The following is a 16,880-nucleotide window of genomic DNA, read 5'->3' as shown; positions in this document are numbered from 1 at the left end:
AAGCAGGTTTACTATCTTCCAAGACCAAAACATAAGCACGTTTTTCTGTGATGACAAGGGCGGATCTAGGCTTTTGATTTTTTCAGGAATGATGTGTTACGCCATACCGTGACATAACAGTAACACCTAAATCACTTCTTCTCAGGAGATCAGTTTCAAAGACTATTTACGGAAATAAAAAAAATACCATAAGGTTTAGAACTCACCAGGTAGATTAGACCACACGCTCGTGTTATCATTCCTCGCTGAGGTGCCTGCTCGAAGAAGGACACTGTTTGTCGTCTTTGCTCCTGCGACCCAACCTGTCATGGCGGCGGTTGCCTGAACAGTGGTTCGCTGGTTTGAAGAATCTTCAAGGAGTTCAGTGACATCGAGCGTTGCTGTGTTAAATTCAGATGCCGATCTTTAAACACAAAAAATAGAATAATTAAATATTTTTTCTTCTGGCACCCGTAGCACACTGGGTAGAATCAAGTCAAGAATTAGAAACTTTTAAAATTAAATAAATGCAACGGTTGTCAAAATAACTATTGACTTTAGCAAAACAACGCAGAAAATCCTATTCTAAATCACTTATAAATATAATATAATCAAATAATCATCCTTCTTACGATGAAGAGCTTTCGGAAGAGAGCTCGACGTCCTCTTCGCCAGTCAGGCCGTCGGAAAATGCAAGATCGTCGTCTTCGTTGGTGCTATTTCCACCAACCGGATTCTGGAGGAGATACTGATGAACCCTGTCCATCGTGTCTTCCTTTCGTAAAACATTCGTTACGCCCGGTTCAAGCTTATTTGACTCCACTGACGAGCCACCTGCCTTTGAGTGACTTGGATTTTTTTGAAAGGGGTTGCTGAACTCCACCACTGGGTCTTCATCTTCCATGACCAGTTCTTTTTCTTCATTGGTGCTAGTCTTTTTATCGGGAATGTCTACCTCCTCTCTATTGTTCCGAGATTCTTCGTCTGGGATGAGAACTTTATCTTCTTGCGTCGGACTACTCAGAAGGTTAAAAATAGTGCGCGGTTTCTTTACGGGTTGCGATTCAGCCACAACGGCTTCAGTAGGAAGGATATTGGTGTCAACCGCTTTGGCGACTTGTTTTTCTTCCAAACCAGGAGGAGGAAAATTGGGGAGACTGGATTGCGACGCTGTGCTAAGAGAGCTGAGCAAGTAATCTGCAAAACCATGCGACAAAAGAGTTGCAAAAACATTTCACAAAATAGTTAAGTATTTGCAAATCTATTTATTCAGTCAACTAAATCGACACAAGGGACAAAGTATGATTTTGTAAAAACTAACCGTCCAATGAATCGTTGTCACTCGAGCGATCACCAACATGTTCGTGAGGTTCTTCCACCTTCTAAACAAACAAACAAACAAACAAACAAACAAAAAGATTTAAAAGATGCTAGCCGATTTTAACCACTATATTGGCAACTTTTAAAGGTGAGATTCTTAAGTATGGACCTTTACTTACCATTGTGGTTTCTTCGGTAGGTTTCTCACTTTCTTGCTTTTGTGGGACGTCCTTCAAAAGCGACAGGCAATCCTTGTTGTCATCCACGTGTGACACCGAAGAAGACGAAGACATGGAAATAGTCTGTAAAAAAAGGAGCTGTTATTGTTAAAAATATCTTTGAAATTTGATTTAGGTCATCCTAAAAGCGAACAAGTGGTTTGACCATAATTTAAGTCACAAATTTTTGTTTCTTTGCTAGAGGGTTTACATTGTAAATAACTTACTATTAACATTACCTTTTTCTCATTGTCTGAATCAGATGAATCTGAAGTAGTACCCAGTTCTGTTGATGAAAATACAGAAGTAAACTATCTGCAGTGGCATACGTAATGATCAACAAAAAATCACGTTAACTGAAAACGAAGATGCTGTGCATGAAGCATGCTCTTACGAACTACAAGCGTTAGCTGAAAGCGGCAGCTAAATCTAAACAGGTAATAAACACAAACAACGTCCAGGCAACATAACAAAAAATTAAAAAAATAAAAACATAGTAGCAAGATGTTGAACAATCGGCCCCAAGAAGTACAGTGGATGCAACTAAATCATGCAATAAACATAACCCAGGATAGTACTGCCAGGCACCGTGATTACAAACATAAGAAAGCCGTTGAACTGCACAAATGTTAGTTGCGACAGTCAACCTGAAATGAAAACAAACAAGTGTGTTTCGCAAACAAAAACTTGACAACACCACAACTAAAAACAACATTTGTAACGGCAGGCGACAGTCCAAAGAACACATCACCAAATGCCGCCATCAGTGCCGACGACATCTTACCGCGATTATGGCGGCCGTTTTCGGGAACTTGTGCCTCAGCTATCTTGTGGTTTGCTTCGGAACCCATGCAGCCCGACAGCCACTTGTGGATTGCCTCGTGCATCGAGCTGTCCTTCGGGTTCGATTCTTCGTCGTTGCTAAGCATCGTTAGCTCATTCTTCGGTAAGTAGCTGACCGGACATTTAGCTGGGTTAGAGTTGACGGCTAACTGATTTCGTTGGACTTCCATTTCGGCCACTGAGAGAAACAAGCACTCACGAGGCTCGAAGCCATCAATAGGTTGGGGCTCCTTGCTGTCGGCAAGTGCCACCCCTTGAAAAAGTTGCCGAAATGCCGCATCGGACTCGGGAAGCGTGAATTTGCCGGGTCGGCAAGATCGGGGCAGTGTGTTCGGCTTCGACGCACGGATTGAAACCCTTGGAGTCGCGACTGGTTTCAAGGGGATTTCCCCGTCGGAGCCAAAGTCAACATCTGCCATACTAACATTACTACTGCTGCTACTGTTAGTGGCTGAATCATCATTCTCTCCGTAGATAGGACTGGGATCTTCTGATATTTCTAAAAAAACATCGAAATCGACTTGTTCAAGATTCAACAAAGACATCGTAGAAAGTGGAACCACATTTTCCTCAGAACAACCGCTTGTTTTGTTCAACTCCTTGATTATAGACACAAGCAACTAAAGCAGCATATAAGAACCAAAAGTAGATCAACCAAACCAAATATTCTGGTAAAAGTTAAATGCAAAAGAGAGCAAGGCCTAAATATTGTACTACATACCGAATTCCAGAAAAAAAGTTTTTCAAACAACACAAAATCAGAATGTATTATTTTCGTTAAAAATGAAATAAAAATTAAAACTGATAACTTATCTCCGTAGTAAACTAAATTAAGTCGGTAATAAATCAAAATAATTTAACCTTGGCTTGGCAAACAAACATCGTTACAATAAATAAATAAATATTTCTTACTACAGTAACCCATAAAAACAAAGTTCTAAATTCAGCCTTAAAGACAGGGAATCCAGGATATTACTGATAAAAATAAAACAAAATTAAAATCATTGCTTTTGTGTTTTAAAAAGACTCGAATTAGGACTTTAACGTCAGTAAAAGTTCCGTTTTAACGGTCGCAAAGCAAAACGCAAGCGGCATGCAATGCAACTGCACCCGTGTCTCGAATACCTTCTTTAACAGGGGTCAAGGGTCGCCGCAGGGTCGAGAAATTAAATTACTATGGTCCAGATCGTCTGCAAAATAAATCGACTTGAAACTAAACGCGTGGTTTGCTCTCCAGTCTACAGGTCTAGGGTATTGCCACTGCATTAAACTTCGTGAGCTAAAAAGCAAGAAACGCAAACAAACTTCTGTGTTCAAACGAAAATGTTTGAATCAAGCAACACACCAAAACCAAGTGTTGGCTTGTTTGTTCTTGTGTGGCAAACGGTACAAAAACAGTGATACATTTTCGGCCCGACCGACTAAGGTATTTTTGTTAGGTGGATTAAAATGGTTAGTAAAAGTCTACATGTATTTAAATTATTGATGATTAAAGTTGCATTCTTGTAATCACTATAGAAGTTAAAAAATTACCCAAAGACCTGAGTTCAAGCCAATTCAAACCGGTCAAAAGAGGTTAGTGATTAAGTCGAGTGCTGTATGTGTCAGTAAGTTCAGGCAAAAGGGTGATGTAGCAAGTAACGTTCACCGAGGAAAGGTGGTCACCCTTAATATACCTTCGCCGCTCAGATCGGCCATCGTGTTCAAATCGTCCATTTCACTTTCTTCCTGGCAATTAGTCGCCGGCTCTGGCTTTTCAATGTACGAACCGTCGTGCAGCCAATATATGACGGTAACATCTCCACCACCTTGCGTTTTTACGGTGATGGACGTTAAACAAAAACAATTTCGCGGGCAAACAAAAATTTTCGCAAGCTCGTACAATTATTCAGCAGTGAAAACATGGTTAAATTAAAAACATATTGAAATGCTAAGATTAAATTATACCTTATTGCTTTCGTTGCAAGTTAAGTCTCGAAATTAGGCAAGTTGCGTCAATGAACATCCACTACAATTACATTGGTGGGGTAGCTAAGCTTATCGAACATGTAAAAACACATATATGCTACTAATGGCTGCAAAATACGCAGATACGTAGGTCACGGGCATCATGATCAAGTGTACTCGCGCTGATAACTCCACTATGCAAGAAAAATCATTTTACCTCTGGAAGATGATTCAGAAGCGGATCTGCCCCTTGAACCGAAATCACTGTCGTTGGTAAAATTGTTGTCGCCGAGCTGATTCGCTTCCCTTAGCATCGCCTCCCAGTCGATATCATCGTCAGACGACTCGCTAAACAAAAAATATGCACTATTTTTTTTGGTTTCAAAAAATCCAAGCAAATCCAGTTGTATAATAAATAGGTAACGTATAGTAGAAAATTAGTATAACATCACGGAAAATGCTAAAACAACAAACGCAACCCATCTAAAAATATATACTACCGCCAGAAAACGCAATCGCAAAAAATACTGCCAACAGTTTTGCCTTTTACCATACATTAACTTTACGGATTGGTTTTCAACCCAACAGCCGTATTTTAATGCGAAGTTCTTCTGCGGCCAGGATCAAATAGATCTCAAGGATACACCAAAAACATTTGTCGGGGCAACGCAACAATTTATTCGTGAAGGTAAGTTTTAGTTAACATTAAATCAAAGAACCACGACTATAGCAGCTAGTGCACAAAGGACTGCACAGAAATCCAACCTCATAAAGTCGTCGATGTCGTAGTCGTCTTCCGCCTCTTCTTCGTCTATCCTTTCTTGAATAACAGCGGACGCCCCTGTGCTGAGGTTGTGCTGGTTGACGGCCTCTTCAGAGAGCTGGCGCTGCGGCTGGTTGATCATCGACATCCGGATGTTCTCTAGTTCGATCCGCTCTGGGGTACGGCGGGAGCCCGTCGTCAAGGATGGATGACGGAGCTTCACTGCTCCTGTTTTGAGGGGAGCAGGAATAAAGGTAATGTGGCTGCGTCGGGCAACGGGGTTCGGCGCATGCGCGGGAGAAACATGCACAGAGCAATTTAGATAAGGCTTTTTGCAAAAACATTACCATTCGAATTGCGAATGCCTTTGTTGTATAGAAAAACGTCACCTTATTGTTTGTTAACACAGAGATCGACACATGCGTGACAGCGACGGCCCATGCGTGAAACGTGCATAAGCAAAGCAAAAAAGTCAAAGTTTGTATTTCAGCTTTTTTAAGGCACCAGTAGTACACGATTATAAGGAAAGTTTAATCCAAAATGATTTAAGCTGACAGTTACACAATCGGGAAGATTTTACATTGCAGCATGCAAAGGAATGTTATAACTCGCTAAGAAAATTGAAACGCATTACGTCAGGTTGGTATGAGCACAGAAATGATCCCAGTCAGGTTACGATCGCGTGGCAGGCAAAGCCCAGAGGCAAAAGCAACAAAGTTCACAAAAAAAGTAGAACGAAACGAAAAGTTTGTTTTGAGTTTACACAAAGACGGCTTAACGCTGGACATCGATGAATTGCGCCTTGGCGTGGAGACACATAAGTTTGTTTCGATGCTTTTTCCGAACTCAAGAAGAAAGTGTAGCTAACGTCCAAAATAAAGAATGAATGGCAAATAAATCAAGAAACGATTCAACATTCATATAAAGCCCACATGAGGCCGTGTGGAACAATGAAGGCACAACCCAAATAGTTTCAACCAAGCGACAAAAGGAAAACTTCAATGGCAGGCCAAATGAAAGAAACGAGGCGTCGGTGGCATATATTTAAATGTCGTGTAGGTACTACGTCAGAGCTTCCTGTGTGTGCGTGCACTGAGGTCAGCGAAAGGGTTCTAAAAGTGAGAAAAAGGCCAACTGAAGGTTCTGATGGCCAATGAGAAGACGGTATCCATATAAGGGGTGAGCCGCGATGAACTGTGGGTAATCCTAATAATTCCGCAATGGAGTTGGGTTAAGATAAGAAAAAGGCAAACTTGAATGACAGGTCCTGGTTGTAACAACATTTTGTTCACGAACGTGTGATATAGATTTCATGTTTGACACACTGATCATTGTCTGTTTGTGCTACCAGTACCAATGTGGCGTCTGTAAATACGATAATAAAGAACCGATTTTTTTCATTTTTTCTTTATCGAAATATCGAATTACGATGCCTATCCTACGAACACCATGACACGATTCTGGATTAAGATATAGCTATAAAGTTAACAGGTCTTATAAAAGCCGAACGCACGCAACGAAATACCACTTAAACGTTTGGTTTTACCTTAATTTAATTCGTAGTGCACACTATTCACGTAACAACGTACGCATTTGTTTTACTTTCGGATCACTTGCTGGACTAAGTGAGGAAATAACAAGACAATGCTACTATTTTGAAGGGCTTTTAAAATTTGATTTTAGATAAAGTTGTGATATTGCTTCGTTTAGAATATAGACAAATCATTTTACTTAGAAACTAAATCTACACCAACAATTTGTTTACAGCAAACGGTTTAGTCATGTAGCCCTGAGGCCAAAGTGCGAATAATACGGCAGCGCTGCTGGAAAATATGTCGCATTTACAATATTTAATGAATTATACAAAACAGTCAACCTTTACGGTTTACGTCGTATTTATTTTTTAAACCATGAAGCTAAGTTTAAGCCAGTAATAGCGCTAAAATACAATGTTTTATAAAGGCGATCAGTAAAAGTAAATACACATTTCGTTTGAAATTAGGAAAATCATAATTGATAATTATCAAATTGAACTAAACCCATATCTGCCTGAAAAGTAAAGGAATGTATAAGAGAAAGTAACTTTGAAAAACGCAAAGTCAAATGATGGGCTTCGGCAAAAATCACTTGAGTAGGTTTATGCAAATTACAGTCATGCGGTTCTCTCGTCCGGTTCAAATTTACGTCAAAGGGCGATAACTGAGTACTTGTAAAACCAGAAACAGTCTAGACGCGCAGAGCAACGCACGAGTGCGCATCTGAGGGGTCGAGCATTAAATCCACCGCACATTATTGTTAACAGGCATGAAAATGTAGTCATAAATAACAAAAGAATAATGGAAGGCAGGTTTTAAAGAGTGAATTTGTTTTAACATTCGCTTTATCGTATACTAACATATCTTAAATAAAATGAGGAAGAAATCAGATGGAACTTCAAAGTAACTTTTTATAAATAGCTCTATGCAACAAACGGATAATATTTGGCCAGCGCAACTACCTTGGCAAAACACAAGCTATTATTTGTATACAAAATACGGCGGCGGCAAAAGTGTACATACTAGGGCGACGAAAAAGCTTTTATACAAAAATATTAAAATTTTCGAAGAGCAGAACGCAAGTATTTGCTATGGTGGCCAATATCCTAATCACAAGATAAAAAGTAAAAAAAATAAATAAAAATTGTGTCAAACAAAGTTTCAAAGAAACATTTTTGCTAAGAAATTTTCTTATTTTGTTTCCTTATTCTTCTACATAGTTTATTTGGTCGTTAATTGCTAAAGGACAGGGAAATTGTATAGCTAGTAAAAATGTACAAGGTTTGGTTAAAGTGTATATTATAATACCACGATTAACAAAAACACAATGGAGCATCGAAATCCGCAAAAATGGTGCTAACAAATAAAAATGCTGCACATTTTTTATGTATATGTTGTATCGAAAGTGCACTGAAAGAATAAGGCACATTATTTTCGGGTGTAGGTAAAGAAATATGACGAAACTTTATATACAAATCAGTGTTTTGGAACTTATGAATAACAAAGGCACAGTAAATTCATATTGGAACGTTAGAAATGGCTAAGTTAATAATAGCTTACTTGTTAGTAAATCTTAAATAATTGCACTTGATCAAAACGCAAGTTTGCAATATACAGTCGAACTGCCGTCATCACAGTGGCTAATATTCACAGGTTTGGAACGCATGCAGGTTCGGGTTGGACACTTAGCAAAGAAGTGAAAAAGGAGTAGATACGTTAAACTATAGGTATTCGGGCTCATTGATACAGTAACAGGGGCGTATAAAAATATGGAATAGGCAGTTACATCAGTTGTGCTACTACAAAACGATAATAGTAATACAATATTAGTTTTTATAGGTGGTACCATACTTTACAAGCGTCCGAATGGGGAGGTAACAGGCAATATTTTTAAGCTGAATGAAGAGAGTGTGTCCAAATTACATTCAACTTCCACGCAAGCATAGTACTATACGGCATGAAGCAAACAAATAACAATCAAACGCCATGCAAATTATCGCCTATTTGGTTCGTGAAACATGCTACAGAATATTAGGTGATGTGAAAGGGTGAGAATTACGCCAGTAATAGGCAGGATAAGCCAGTCGCAGACGAGTTGGCGCGGGGTCGGGGAGAAGGGAAGACGTCCGGAGAGTCTTGAAAATTGCGAGTAGATATTTCGGAGCAATCGCAGCAGAAAGTACTTGGATGGAATAGGCGTAGATTCCGAAATGGGAACTTTTGAAACACCAGCGACCTGGATTGGTGGTTTAAATTGGTCTGAAATAATCGAGTCTTCATCCAGATTGTTGGAGATATCCAGCGTACTTAAATCAGAGGCCGAAAAGTTGTGTTTGGATATGACATTTCTGTCAAACGTCGCTTCCGACTTAATTAGGGCCGGTATGTCACATGCCGAGGAGCTGATTCTCAACTCAAAGCGGTCATGTTGGAGTTGGCATTGCAAATTATTGGAGACTCCTCTATTAGATAGCGAAAATCTAGAGTCATCAAATCCCCATCGACGAACCACCGGAAAGTCGGAACTTCTCCTATTCTTTAGTTTCAAGTCCAAATCATCCAGTCCGAAGCGCTTGACACGCGGAAAATCAGATTTTCGTCGGTTTAATTGGGTTATTTTTGTCAACTTATTGTCAGGTTTGAAGTCAAGCGATCGTTTATTAAAAGTGAGTTTCTCTGATGCTCCAGTTGCGGTTGAAGTTTGTTTCAATATCCTCAGTGGGGTTTGTTTTGTCTGTGTAGACGCGTTGCCGATGGTTTCTTTAACGCGAGCGCGTCGCTTTATACCGAAGAGTCCAAAAACGAAGAACAGGCACGTGGTGGCGACAGATAGCGACGTCTGAATCATCGAAATCGCTACAGTGAAGAGCAGGAGAAAAAGGCAACGGAAAAACATCCAGCCCACACCTTTGCACCGGCACATAAGAGAAGTTTGGTTTGTTTGTTGTCAGTTGGGGGCGTGGTAATTAACGTACTTAACTTGTCGTTGCAACCGACATACATGGCGCCATGAAGAGCATTCTGCATTTTAACTGATATGGCCTTAAAAAAGGCCGTTTATTTCACAATATCGTGATTACACGAGAAATGGCTTTTGTGCATTGTGTAGTGAGCTAATCAAACAACCGGTGCTTTGAAATTGTGCGTTTAACTACTGTGAAGTGAAACATGTCATGCAACTCCAACATTACAATTGACAAACACACTTCAAACAACAAATTTACAGATGCTATCTCGAGATAATTAAACATATTAACATCGCAAAATTGATTACAATAAGAGCAAATTACATTGGGAGGAAATGACTTACCCTCATTCTTCAATGTCGTCAAAGTGTTGGATGCCTTGTTCGTTATGGAGTCGGTGGCTTCCGCGCGTTTTTGGTCGGCAGTTTTGAACGCGCCAGAGTGGGCCATGTAGTGAGCTTTGCAAAAAAATTTACCTGGGCAACAATTACAAAGCATTAAAAATATTTGATATTTTAGTATAGTAAGGAACCACTAAACAGCAAGAGGCCGTTTTCTTTTTCTTTTCTTGCAAAAATAAAGTAAAACGCACATTTACATACAATTTGAGGTGTTTTGATTTGACCTTTAACCAATTTTTTTTCAACAGACACACCCCGTGTCAACGTGTCTCATCATTTCTGTCAAACCAATAACGAAAAACACTTTTACGGGCCGAATCTGCAAATTTCGAACCTGTGTCGGACAGGAACTCGTAGTTTCCCCTCCTAAGCGTGACGCCGCAATGGCTGCAGACAAAGCACTGGCGGTGGAAGAACAGGCCCTCCGCGCTCATCCGCTCGACGATGTAGATGCGGCGCTCGCAGAAGTAACACTTGTCGCTCATTGACTCGTCGGGAATCTGGCGAAAAATACAAGTTGACGAGTCGACGCTTACCACGTAGCAGTATTTTTTTGTCAGTTTGTAACAATGCCAGATTTCGAACGTTTTCGGGACAAGTTAGACGTTTCTTAACGTTAGACCGAACCATGCATATCGCTGTTAGCACTATAGGGCAAATGGGAAAAGTATAATTATAATTAACCTTGACTAATTTATGCGCTTTTGCATGACGGCAAAAATATGAGGCATTTGTGAATTGCCATAACATCGAAATTAATGTGAATTAGTGTTGGTCCAGAAATGCACAAAAACACCACAATCAACGAGCAAAGCGACTAGAAACATGGACCAAACAAGTGGTTCTTAAAGATTTTTTCATATTCCTCCCTTCCAAGCTCAAACACTGTAAATTCAACCAAATGATACTATATTCAATATAGCATCACTGATTTAACCGATTATTAAATTACTTCATTTTTTATCCATTTTTTCTCCCAATTCCTCCCCAAATTCCTAAGGGAGCCAAAGTTACTCGTTTTGAGAACAACTGGACTAACCGATACTTGTTTGGACGTTACGCGTTCCGAGTAGGGTTTAGCAAGAGGTGCGTTCTGCTCAAACTGCGACATGAGCTGGCTTGAAAGTGCGCTGATCCGGTTGCTGGTACGCTGGCTGTTCACATTAACGTTGTTCTGACCGGAAGCCGTTAGTTCTGGATCCTTGTTGCGCAGTTGAACCACGGTTCCGCCGACATTTAATGTACCCGCCGACTCGATTCTATAAAAAATGAAAGAGATAAAAATATTACGGGAGTGATTTAGTTTTCATTGATACAATGACTGGAGATCTTCCCTAGCTAGCCTTTCCACTTGAATGGCGTGAAATATTTTGAAGACGGATTATGGTTCGCCTTTTCAATAATTCAGCAATTTTTTATATATTCATGTTCAGTAAAGGTTTTACCCTTCATATCATAGAAAACATAATGTTCTGTGAAAGTAACCCATAAGCCATTAAACGACTTTCGATTAACTGCTTATAACACAGTAGAATGCTTAATACAGTCATGGAACTAAAATGATATACACTACAGTCATTACAGTTAATAACAAAAAAACGAAGCATACCCTTCGTTTTCCTTGTTTTCATGGATAACTTCAGTCGCCAACGAGCTATTCTCTTTCTTTTTAAAAAAGCCGCCCAGTTTCTTTTTCTTTGCCGGATCATCGTGCTTGCTCTTTATAGAAATAATTTTTTTTAGCTGAATTTTTAACATCACTAGGACGCGTGATAACAGTAAATTACTGTGTTGTTTGTTAGATGGTTTTATAGTAGTTAAACACATAGTAATAGTTCAAATGCTTGGTTTTTTCAAAAAAAAAATTAGAATTGTCGACAGTGGTTGAACGACTACAACAAATATTCATGATTGTAACCATTTAATGTTACACTTATTATTATTAATCCTGGTCCTTTAACAAGTGAAAACTACTAAATGTCTTATACGCTATGTTTACAAATCTTAGCTGTCAAAAATGAAACCAAGATGGCATTTATATCATGCAAGCGACTAATAATTGACTTTATATCGCTTTCATACTAAAACGACAAAGCGAAATCTTGGTGCCAGTCAAACTCACCTTTTCCGACTTGCGCTTGATGTGGTTGGTAAATCGGATGAGCAGACCGACTGGAGAAGTGGAGCTTAGCGGGCTCTTTGGTGGTTCTAGCGAGTCATTCTTAACTGCTTGCTCGCCACGCTTGTGGTCGTGGGCCGGCGTTTCGTTCTTGAAGACCTCATAGAACTAAAACGACAAATGAAAATCAATCTCGCCGTTATAATCTGTTGATACCCCTATTTTTACAACACAATATGCACACGAACCTTGAGAAAATTCTAACAAACATTTCAGTAAAGTCAGCCTCTGTTTTTTGTTTTTTTTAAAGTTGCCATTACCTGTGATATGTAGGTGACCATGACAAGCTTGTCGACCTCTTGGCACGAAGCCATCTCCTTGCCAGTCATCACTGGCGAGATACCAAAGTACTTTTCGGCGACGTCGAATGCCTGAACAGGGGACGACAGAATTCATTTAGATAACTATAGAATCCGTGATTTCACCTACGGTAACCGAAAATCGGCAAGCATTGTACTGTTTGCTTCAAAGGGAATATAGATTTCAGCAAACTCTACGATAACGTACAATAAATGTGACGTTTTTATAAAGTGGTCTCACTAGTTGATTGTTTTCTTCCACTTTTGCGGGGTCGAGGTCCTCCCAACTGATGAGATCTGGACGAAACTGATGTATAATGGCCGACAGCGCCAGTCCGCTCTTCCAAGATGACGTCATGTCCCTGATAACTATGTCATCGTAGTGGGCGGTGATGCGGCGGCACCAAGTCAGCAGCTTGTTGGAACGAACAAGCGACACTGTTGAAAAAAATATTGCAATCTTTGTTGAAATGTGGGTAAAACAATATTAGCAAAATATTAAATTTTAATACCTTGTTTTTTGTAGTGTAGGGCAACAAGGTGAGATTTAGTGGGTAAGCCGGTGTTGTAGCAAGTTTTACTTGACTTAAGTCACTGTTTTCAAATGACTTGACTTGACTTAAGTATTTTAACCAAAATGACTTGACTAGACTTAAGTCATTTTGCCAAATAACTCGGTATTAATTAAATTAATTGTTTTTTATTTAAATTTATCTCAAGTTTTGCACATTAAACACTTTTAGTGCTGTGTATTACGTTTGCGTTACTTTGCATTTAAATTGTTGCTTATAATCGGACGAGTTTACCAAATTTAATAGTTTAATTTCATGTGAATGACATGACTTGAAATTGACTTGATCTCATGAGTTGACTGGGGCTTGACTTGGGGAACCGATGACTTCAACTGGGACTTTGACTTGTTTACAACAATGGTGTTAAGGCAGGGGCGGGCAACATACGGACCGCGGGCCGGGTGCGGCCCGCGACGGGATTTTGAGCGGCCCGCAGACAGTTTCCGGTCTTACATAATAATGTGGCCCGCGACAACATTCTGCCACAATAAACTACTTGCTTACTACGTCAAATAATAGTGATTGTTAGTTATTCTTTAGTGTTTTGTTTCGGGTAAAATTAGAAGACTCCAGCCATTCGATTGAAATAAGAACAACATCAACATTAGAAAAAAACCTAGTTCGGAATAACACAAAAATGAACAGAATCAAGCCTAAAAAAAACTTTAACGAACCTTTAACGCCATCCCTCAGTACATCATTAACTCCCCTAAAAATGTCAACCCTAACCAAGATCTAAACCCCCCCATTACCCACCAATAACCCCCCAAAAAGGGCCAAAAAAATCACTTAATAAAAAAGCGACACCCTTCAACTAGTGCCCAAAACGTCGACAATAAAACTGCCGATGCCAAACCCGTGGCCCCCGATCGCCCATACCCTCGCCATATAGCTTCAGTGGTTATTTTGGCCATTTAGGCATTATTCCGATGAATTTAGGACTTATTTTGATTTGATGTCTTATGCAGACAATTAAGTTCTCATTCTGTGGTGGGTATTACTGCGTATTTCGTTTTATTATGTCGTTGGTGTTAATACTATGGTATTATCGATTTTTCTGCTTTAATGTTTTGTGGCTTTTTAGGTCTTGTTATGTGTTCCCAAATTAGATTTAGAATTTACAATAAATAGTTTCCTTTGGATTTTCGCAAGAAACGTAAAGTTGACAAGGAGTGTCGCGAATTTACCAAGGACTGGATGCCAAAGTATTTTTTCACTTAATTTGGCAAGAAAGCAGTATGTTTGCTGTGCAATGAAAGTGTTGCCGTGTTTAAAGAATACAACATTATGCGACAAAACATGCAGGCTATGGCCGTACAATTAATACATCGATCACGCATCCGGCCCGCCAAGTATTTTTTTCCCATATCAGGCCCGCCTACTGGAGAAGTTGTCCGCCCCTGGTGTAAGGGGTAGCGAAATTAAGTTAAAAAGCATTAATCAAGAAACATCAAAAATGAGTGAATTTCGGAAATCAATAGATTGGAAAAACACCCGTGATACTTAATTCAATTTCCGGAAGTTACAAGATGCGCTTACAAACCCATTTTGGATAAACAAAATATAGACCATCTGACCTTTTCGTGTGAGTGCTTGGTTTAGGTGGGGATGCTTCTTTTCCTCCTCGACCTGCATATCGATCTTATGCTGTCTCTTCTCGATCAAGGCTTCCTCTTCGTCCTCGTCCCGGTTGAAAGCGATGTCGCGATCCGACAAATAGAGGCGACGAACTTGCTTCACAGAAACCTTTGTCCTGTTGAGGTTTGTGTAGCGAGTCGACGGATCTGCATTTACCATGTGAAATAAAACCACGTCGCAGTTGTTAATGTACAGTTTTGTTAAGCTTCTACTACCAAAGGTTTCAAATCAAGCACAGAATTGTTAAAAGCCGGTGTTTACATAAAAGAATCGTTGGGCAGAAATTGTCAAAGCAGCAGAAACATTTCGTTAATAGTGTCATTCAGGCGCATTAAAACAAATTAAACATTAGGAAAACGAAAGTCATTCAAGACTATACTGTAGGGCAAACGTAAAGTAAATTCACTTTCAAATTTGTGGATCTTTAGTTTAGTTGCGTGTAGGCTGTACAGCTAAGTTTAAAAAACAACCAAGTACGTCTAAACAATTAATCAAAAATCAATAACTTTTTTATAATTTGTTTTTAATGAATTGTGATATTGGGAATGCCCCGTGCCCTACTGGACACTGGTACAGTTCAAATGCTAATAGTTGTATTTTACCGATCGTGTACTTGGCCCAGTTCTTGGCAGTGTTTTGTGGTGTGCTGTGGTGGAGCAATCTGTAGACAGATTCCCTTTCAGCCAACGCTTCCAATTCAATCAAGTTGCTGTCGGCCGTGACTAAGTTAAAAAAAAAAAGTAAAGTAAAACGTTTCATAAAAATACATTCAAGGTTTTGGCCAATTATGAAACGACTGTTAAGCCGCACACATGGTGTGGCATCTGAAATCGAAAGAAAGAAATCGCTATCAGTTTGATTGACCTAAATACTAGATATAAAAAGCAAGTTTCTTTATGGTATCTATATTATATAGAATTGTATGAGAATCTAAAAATCAAAACCGTAAATTTGCGGTTTAAAAAATTGAAGCGTTAGTTAAGCTTAAACAAAATAAAAAATCGTAACAAAGTAGCATTGCTTAACCTTTACGCCAGGGGTTCTCAAACTGGGGTCCATGGTCCCCTTGGGGGTCCGTGAACTAGTTTTAGGGGGTCCATGAAGGCCTAATTAAAGAACTAGTGTATACAAAGAAAACACTTTAATTAAAAATTAAACGGTTTTGCACTGAATGTATAGTTAGACTCCATTTAACTTTCACATTTTTCGGACCGAAATAAACGTTAAGAAGTCTATTTGTATTGTGACGTCATATTATGACATCATTTAGGAGCATTTCTTGCCTACCGGGGTCCATGCAAAGCAAAAAAAACTTTTAGGAGTCCGCGGTAAAAAAAGTTTAAGAACCCCTGCTTTAGGCGAAAGCGAGCCTTTAACATGCAAATCGAAACGAAGAACCTACAATATGTTATTATTAGGTACAACTGCAATTCCAATAAATAACGCAGGTTCTTAGGTTTTGGAGATAAATCAATATAAAAGTTATGGTTAGGAAAGACGCAATAATTATTAAGTCTGCATAACACGCCTTGGGCACAAGCTTTAACACAAAAAGCAAAGATCGCCTTTGTCGCTTGATATGGCTGATTGGTTTCCTAGTTTACAATGCCACGAATATTACACCATCTATACTGCAGCTGTTTACAAAGTCAGCTAAATCCGACGCTTGGTGTGAAGGAAAGGTATTTACGACAGTAATGAGTGAGCGTCGAAAAAAATATTTGCCGTAGCCGTTATATGCGTGTAATGTCGATTAGAACGTTTTTCGCCGACCTTTCTAGATACATATTTAGAAAAGTGAAGAAAGATTAAATATATGGGTTAAACCTAAACAATCTAAGCAGTTTCATTAAAGGTCCTTATGTTACTTTTATACGATGTCAACACAGCACCAATCTGCAACTTACAACAAACACGAGCATGCTTATGTGTAAAAATAGCTAACCCTGGAACTAACCGATGTTGTTATTGTTAATGGCTCCTCTTTCTAAACAGAGACGTCTAACCATCCAAACCAGATCGAAAGCTGCGAGAAAACCCCTGGCACAGCCTGTTCCCATCGGCCAGAAAGGCTGTAAAAACAATAGGTTTAATAACTAAGAGATATACTAAATAACCAGTTTAATTATTACGTGTAAATTATATCACGTTTATTTGTTGCATATACCACAATGTCTAGTAATATGACAATATGAGTTAATATAGAGTTTCATTAAAATA

At 39.2% G+C, this 16,880-nt stretch overlaps 2 protein-coding genes across 2 annotated transcripts in view; both read right to left on the bottom strand.

Annotated features, from left to right (window-relative positions):
* LOC146160480 (uncharacterized) overlaps positions 1-16,880 on the bottom strand; it is a 41,161-nt gene that overhangs the window by 14,780 nt on the left and 9,501 nt on the right. Inside the window, exons 10-27 of the mRNA XM_083385790.1 lie at positions 16,618-16,732; positions 15,263-15,382; positions 14,600-14,806; positions 12,692-12,888; positions 12,412-12,522; positions 12,095-12,259; positions 11,582-11,691; positions 11,012-11,231; positions 10,307-10,472; positions 9,916-10,047; positions 5,073-5,298; positions 4,525-4,655; positions 4,037-4,168; positions 1,757-1,803; positions 1,479-1,601; positions 1,301-1,361; positions 612-1,176; positions 207-403 (exon numbers count right to left, since the gene is read on the bottom strand). Of these exons, the coding sequence (XP_083241916.1) occupies positions 207-403; positions 612-1,176; positions 1,301-1,361; positions 1,479-1,601; positions 1,757-1,803; positions 4,037-4,168; positions 4,525-4,655; positions 5,073-5,298; positions 9,916-10,047; positions 10,307-10,472; positions 11,012-11,231; positions 11,582-11,691; positions 12,095-12,259; positions 12,412-12,522; positions 12,692-12,888; positions 14,600-14,806; positions 15,263-15,382; positions 16,618-16,732 (3,025 nt within the window). The remainder of the gene's footprint in view (positions 1-206; positions 404-611; positions 1,177-1,300; positions 1,362-1,478; positions 1,602-1,756; positions 1,804-4,036; positions 4,169-4,524; positions 4,656-5,072; positions 5,299-9,915; positions 10,048-10,306; positions 10,473-11,011; positions 11,232-11,581; positions 11,692-12,094; positions 12,260-12,411; positions 12,523-12,691; positions 12,889-14,599; positions 14,807-15,262; positions 15,383-16,617; positions 16,733-16,880) is intronic.
* LOC146160481 (uncharacterized) lies at positions 1,860-3,972 on the bottom strand. The gene has a single exon (XM_083385791.1). It carries the CDS (start codon positions 2,903-2,905, stop codon positions 2,147-2,149), a length of 759 nt encoding a protein of 252 aa, XP_083241917.1. The 5' UTR covers positions 2,906-3,972; the 3' UTR covers positions 1,860-2,146.

This window comes from Ascidiella aspersa, chromosome 3 (genome assembly GCF_963924565.1).
Source record: "Ascidiella aspersa chromosome 3, kaAscAspe10.2, whole genome shotgun sequence".
In the NCBI taxonomy this organism is placed as follows: domain Eukaryota; kingdom Metazoa; phylum Chordata; class Ascidiacea; order Phlebobranchia; family Ascidiidae; genus Ascidiella; species Ascidiella aspersa.
The sequence above is the reverse complement of the archived record's forward strand: the minus strand, read 5'-3'. Positions and strand labels throughout refer to the sequence as shown.

What these genes read in the sequence shown, in the direction of transcription:
- LOC146160481 (XM_083385791.1), bottom strand. Translation starts at nt 2,905, where the DNA reads ATGTCTTTGTTGAATCTTGAACAAGTCGATTTCGATGTTTTTTTAGAA.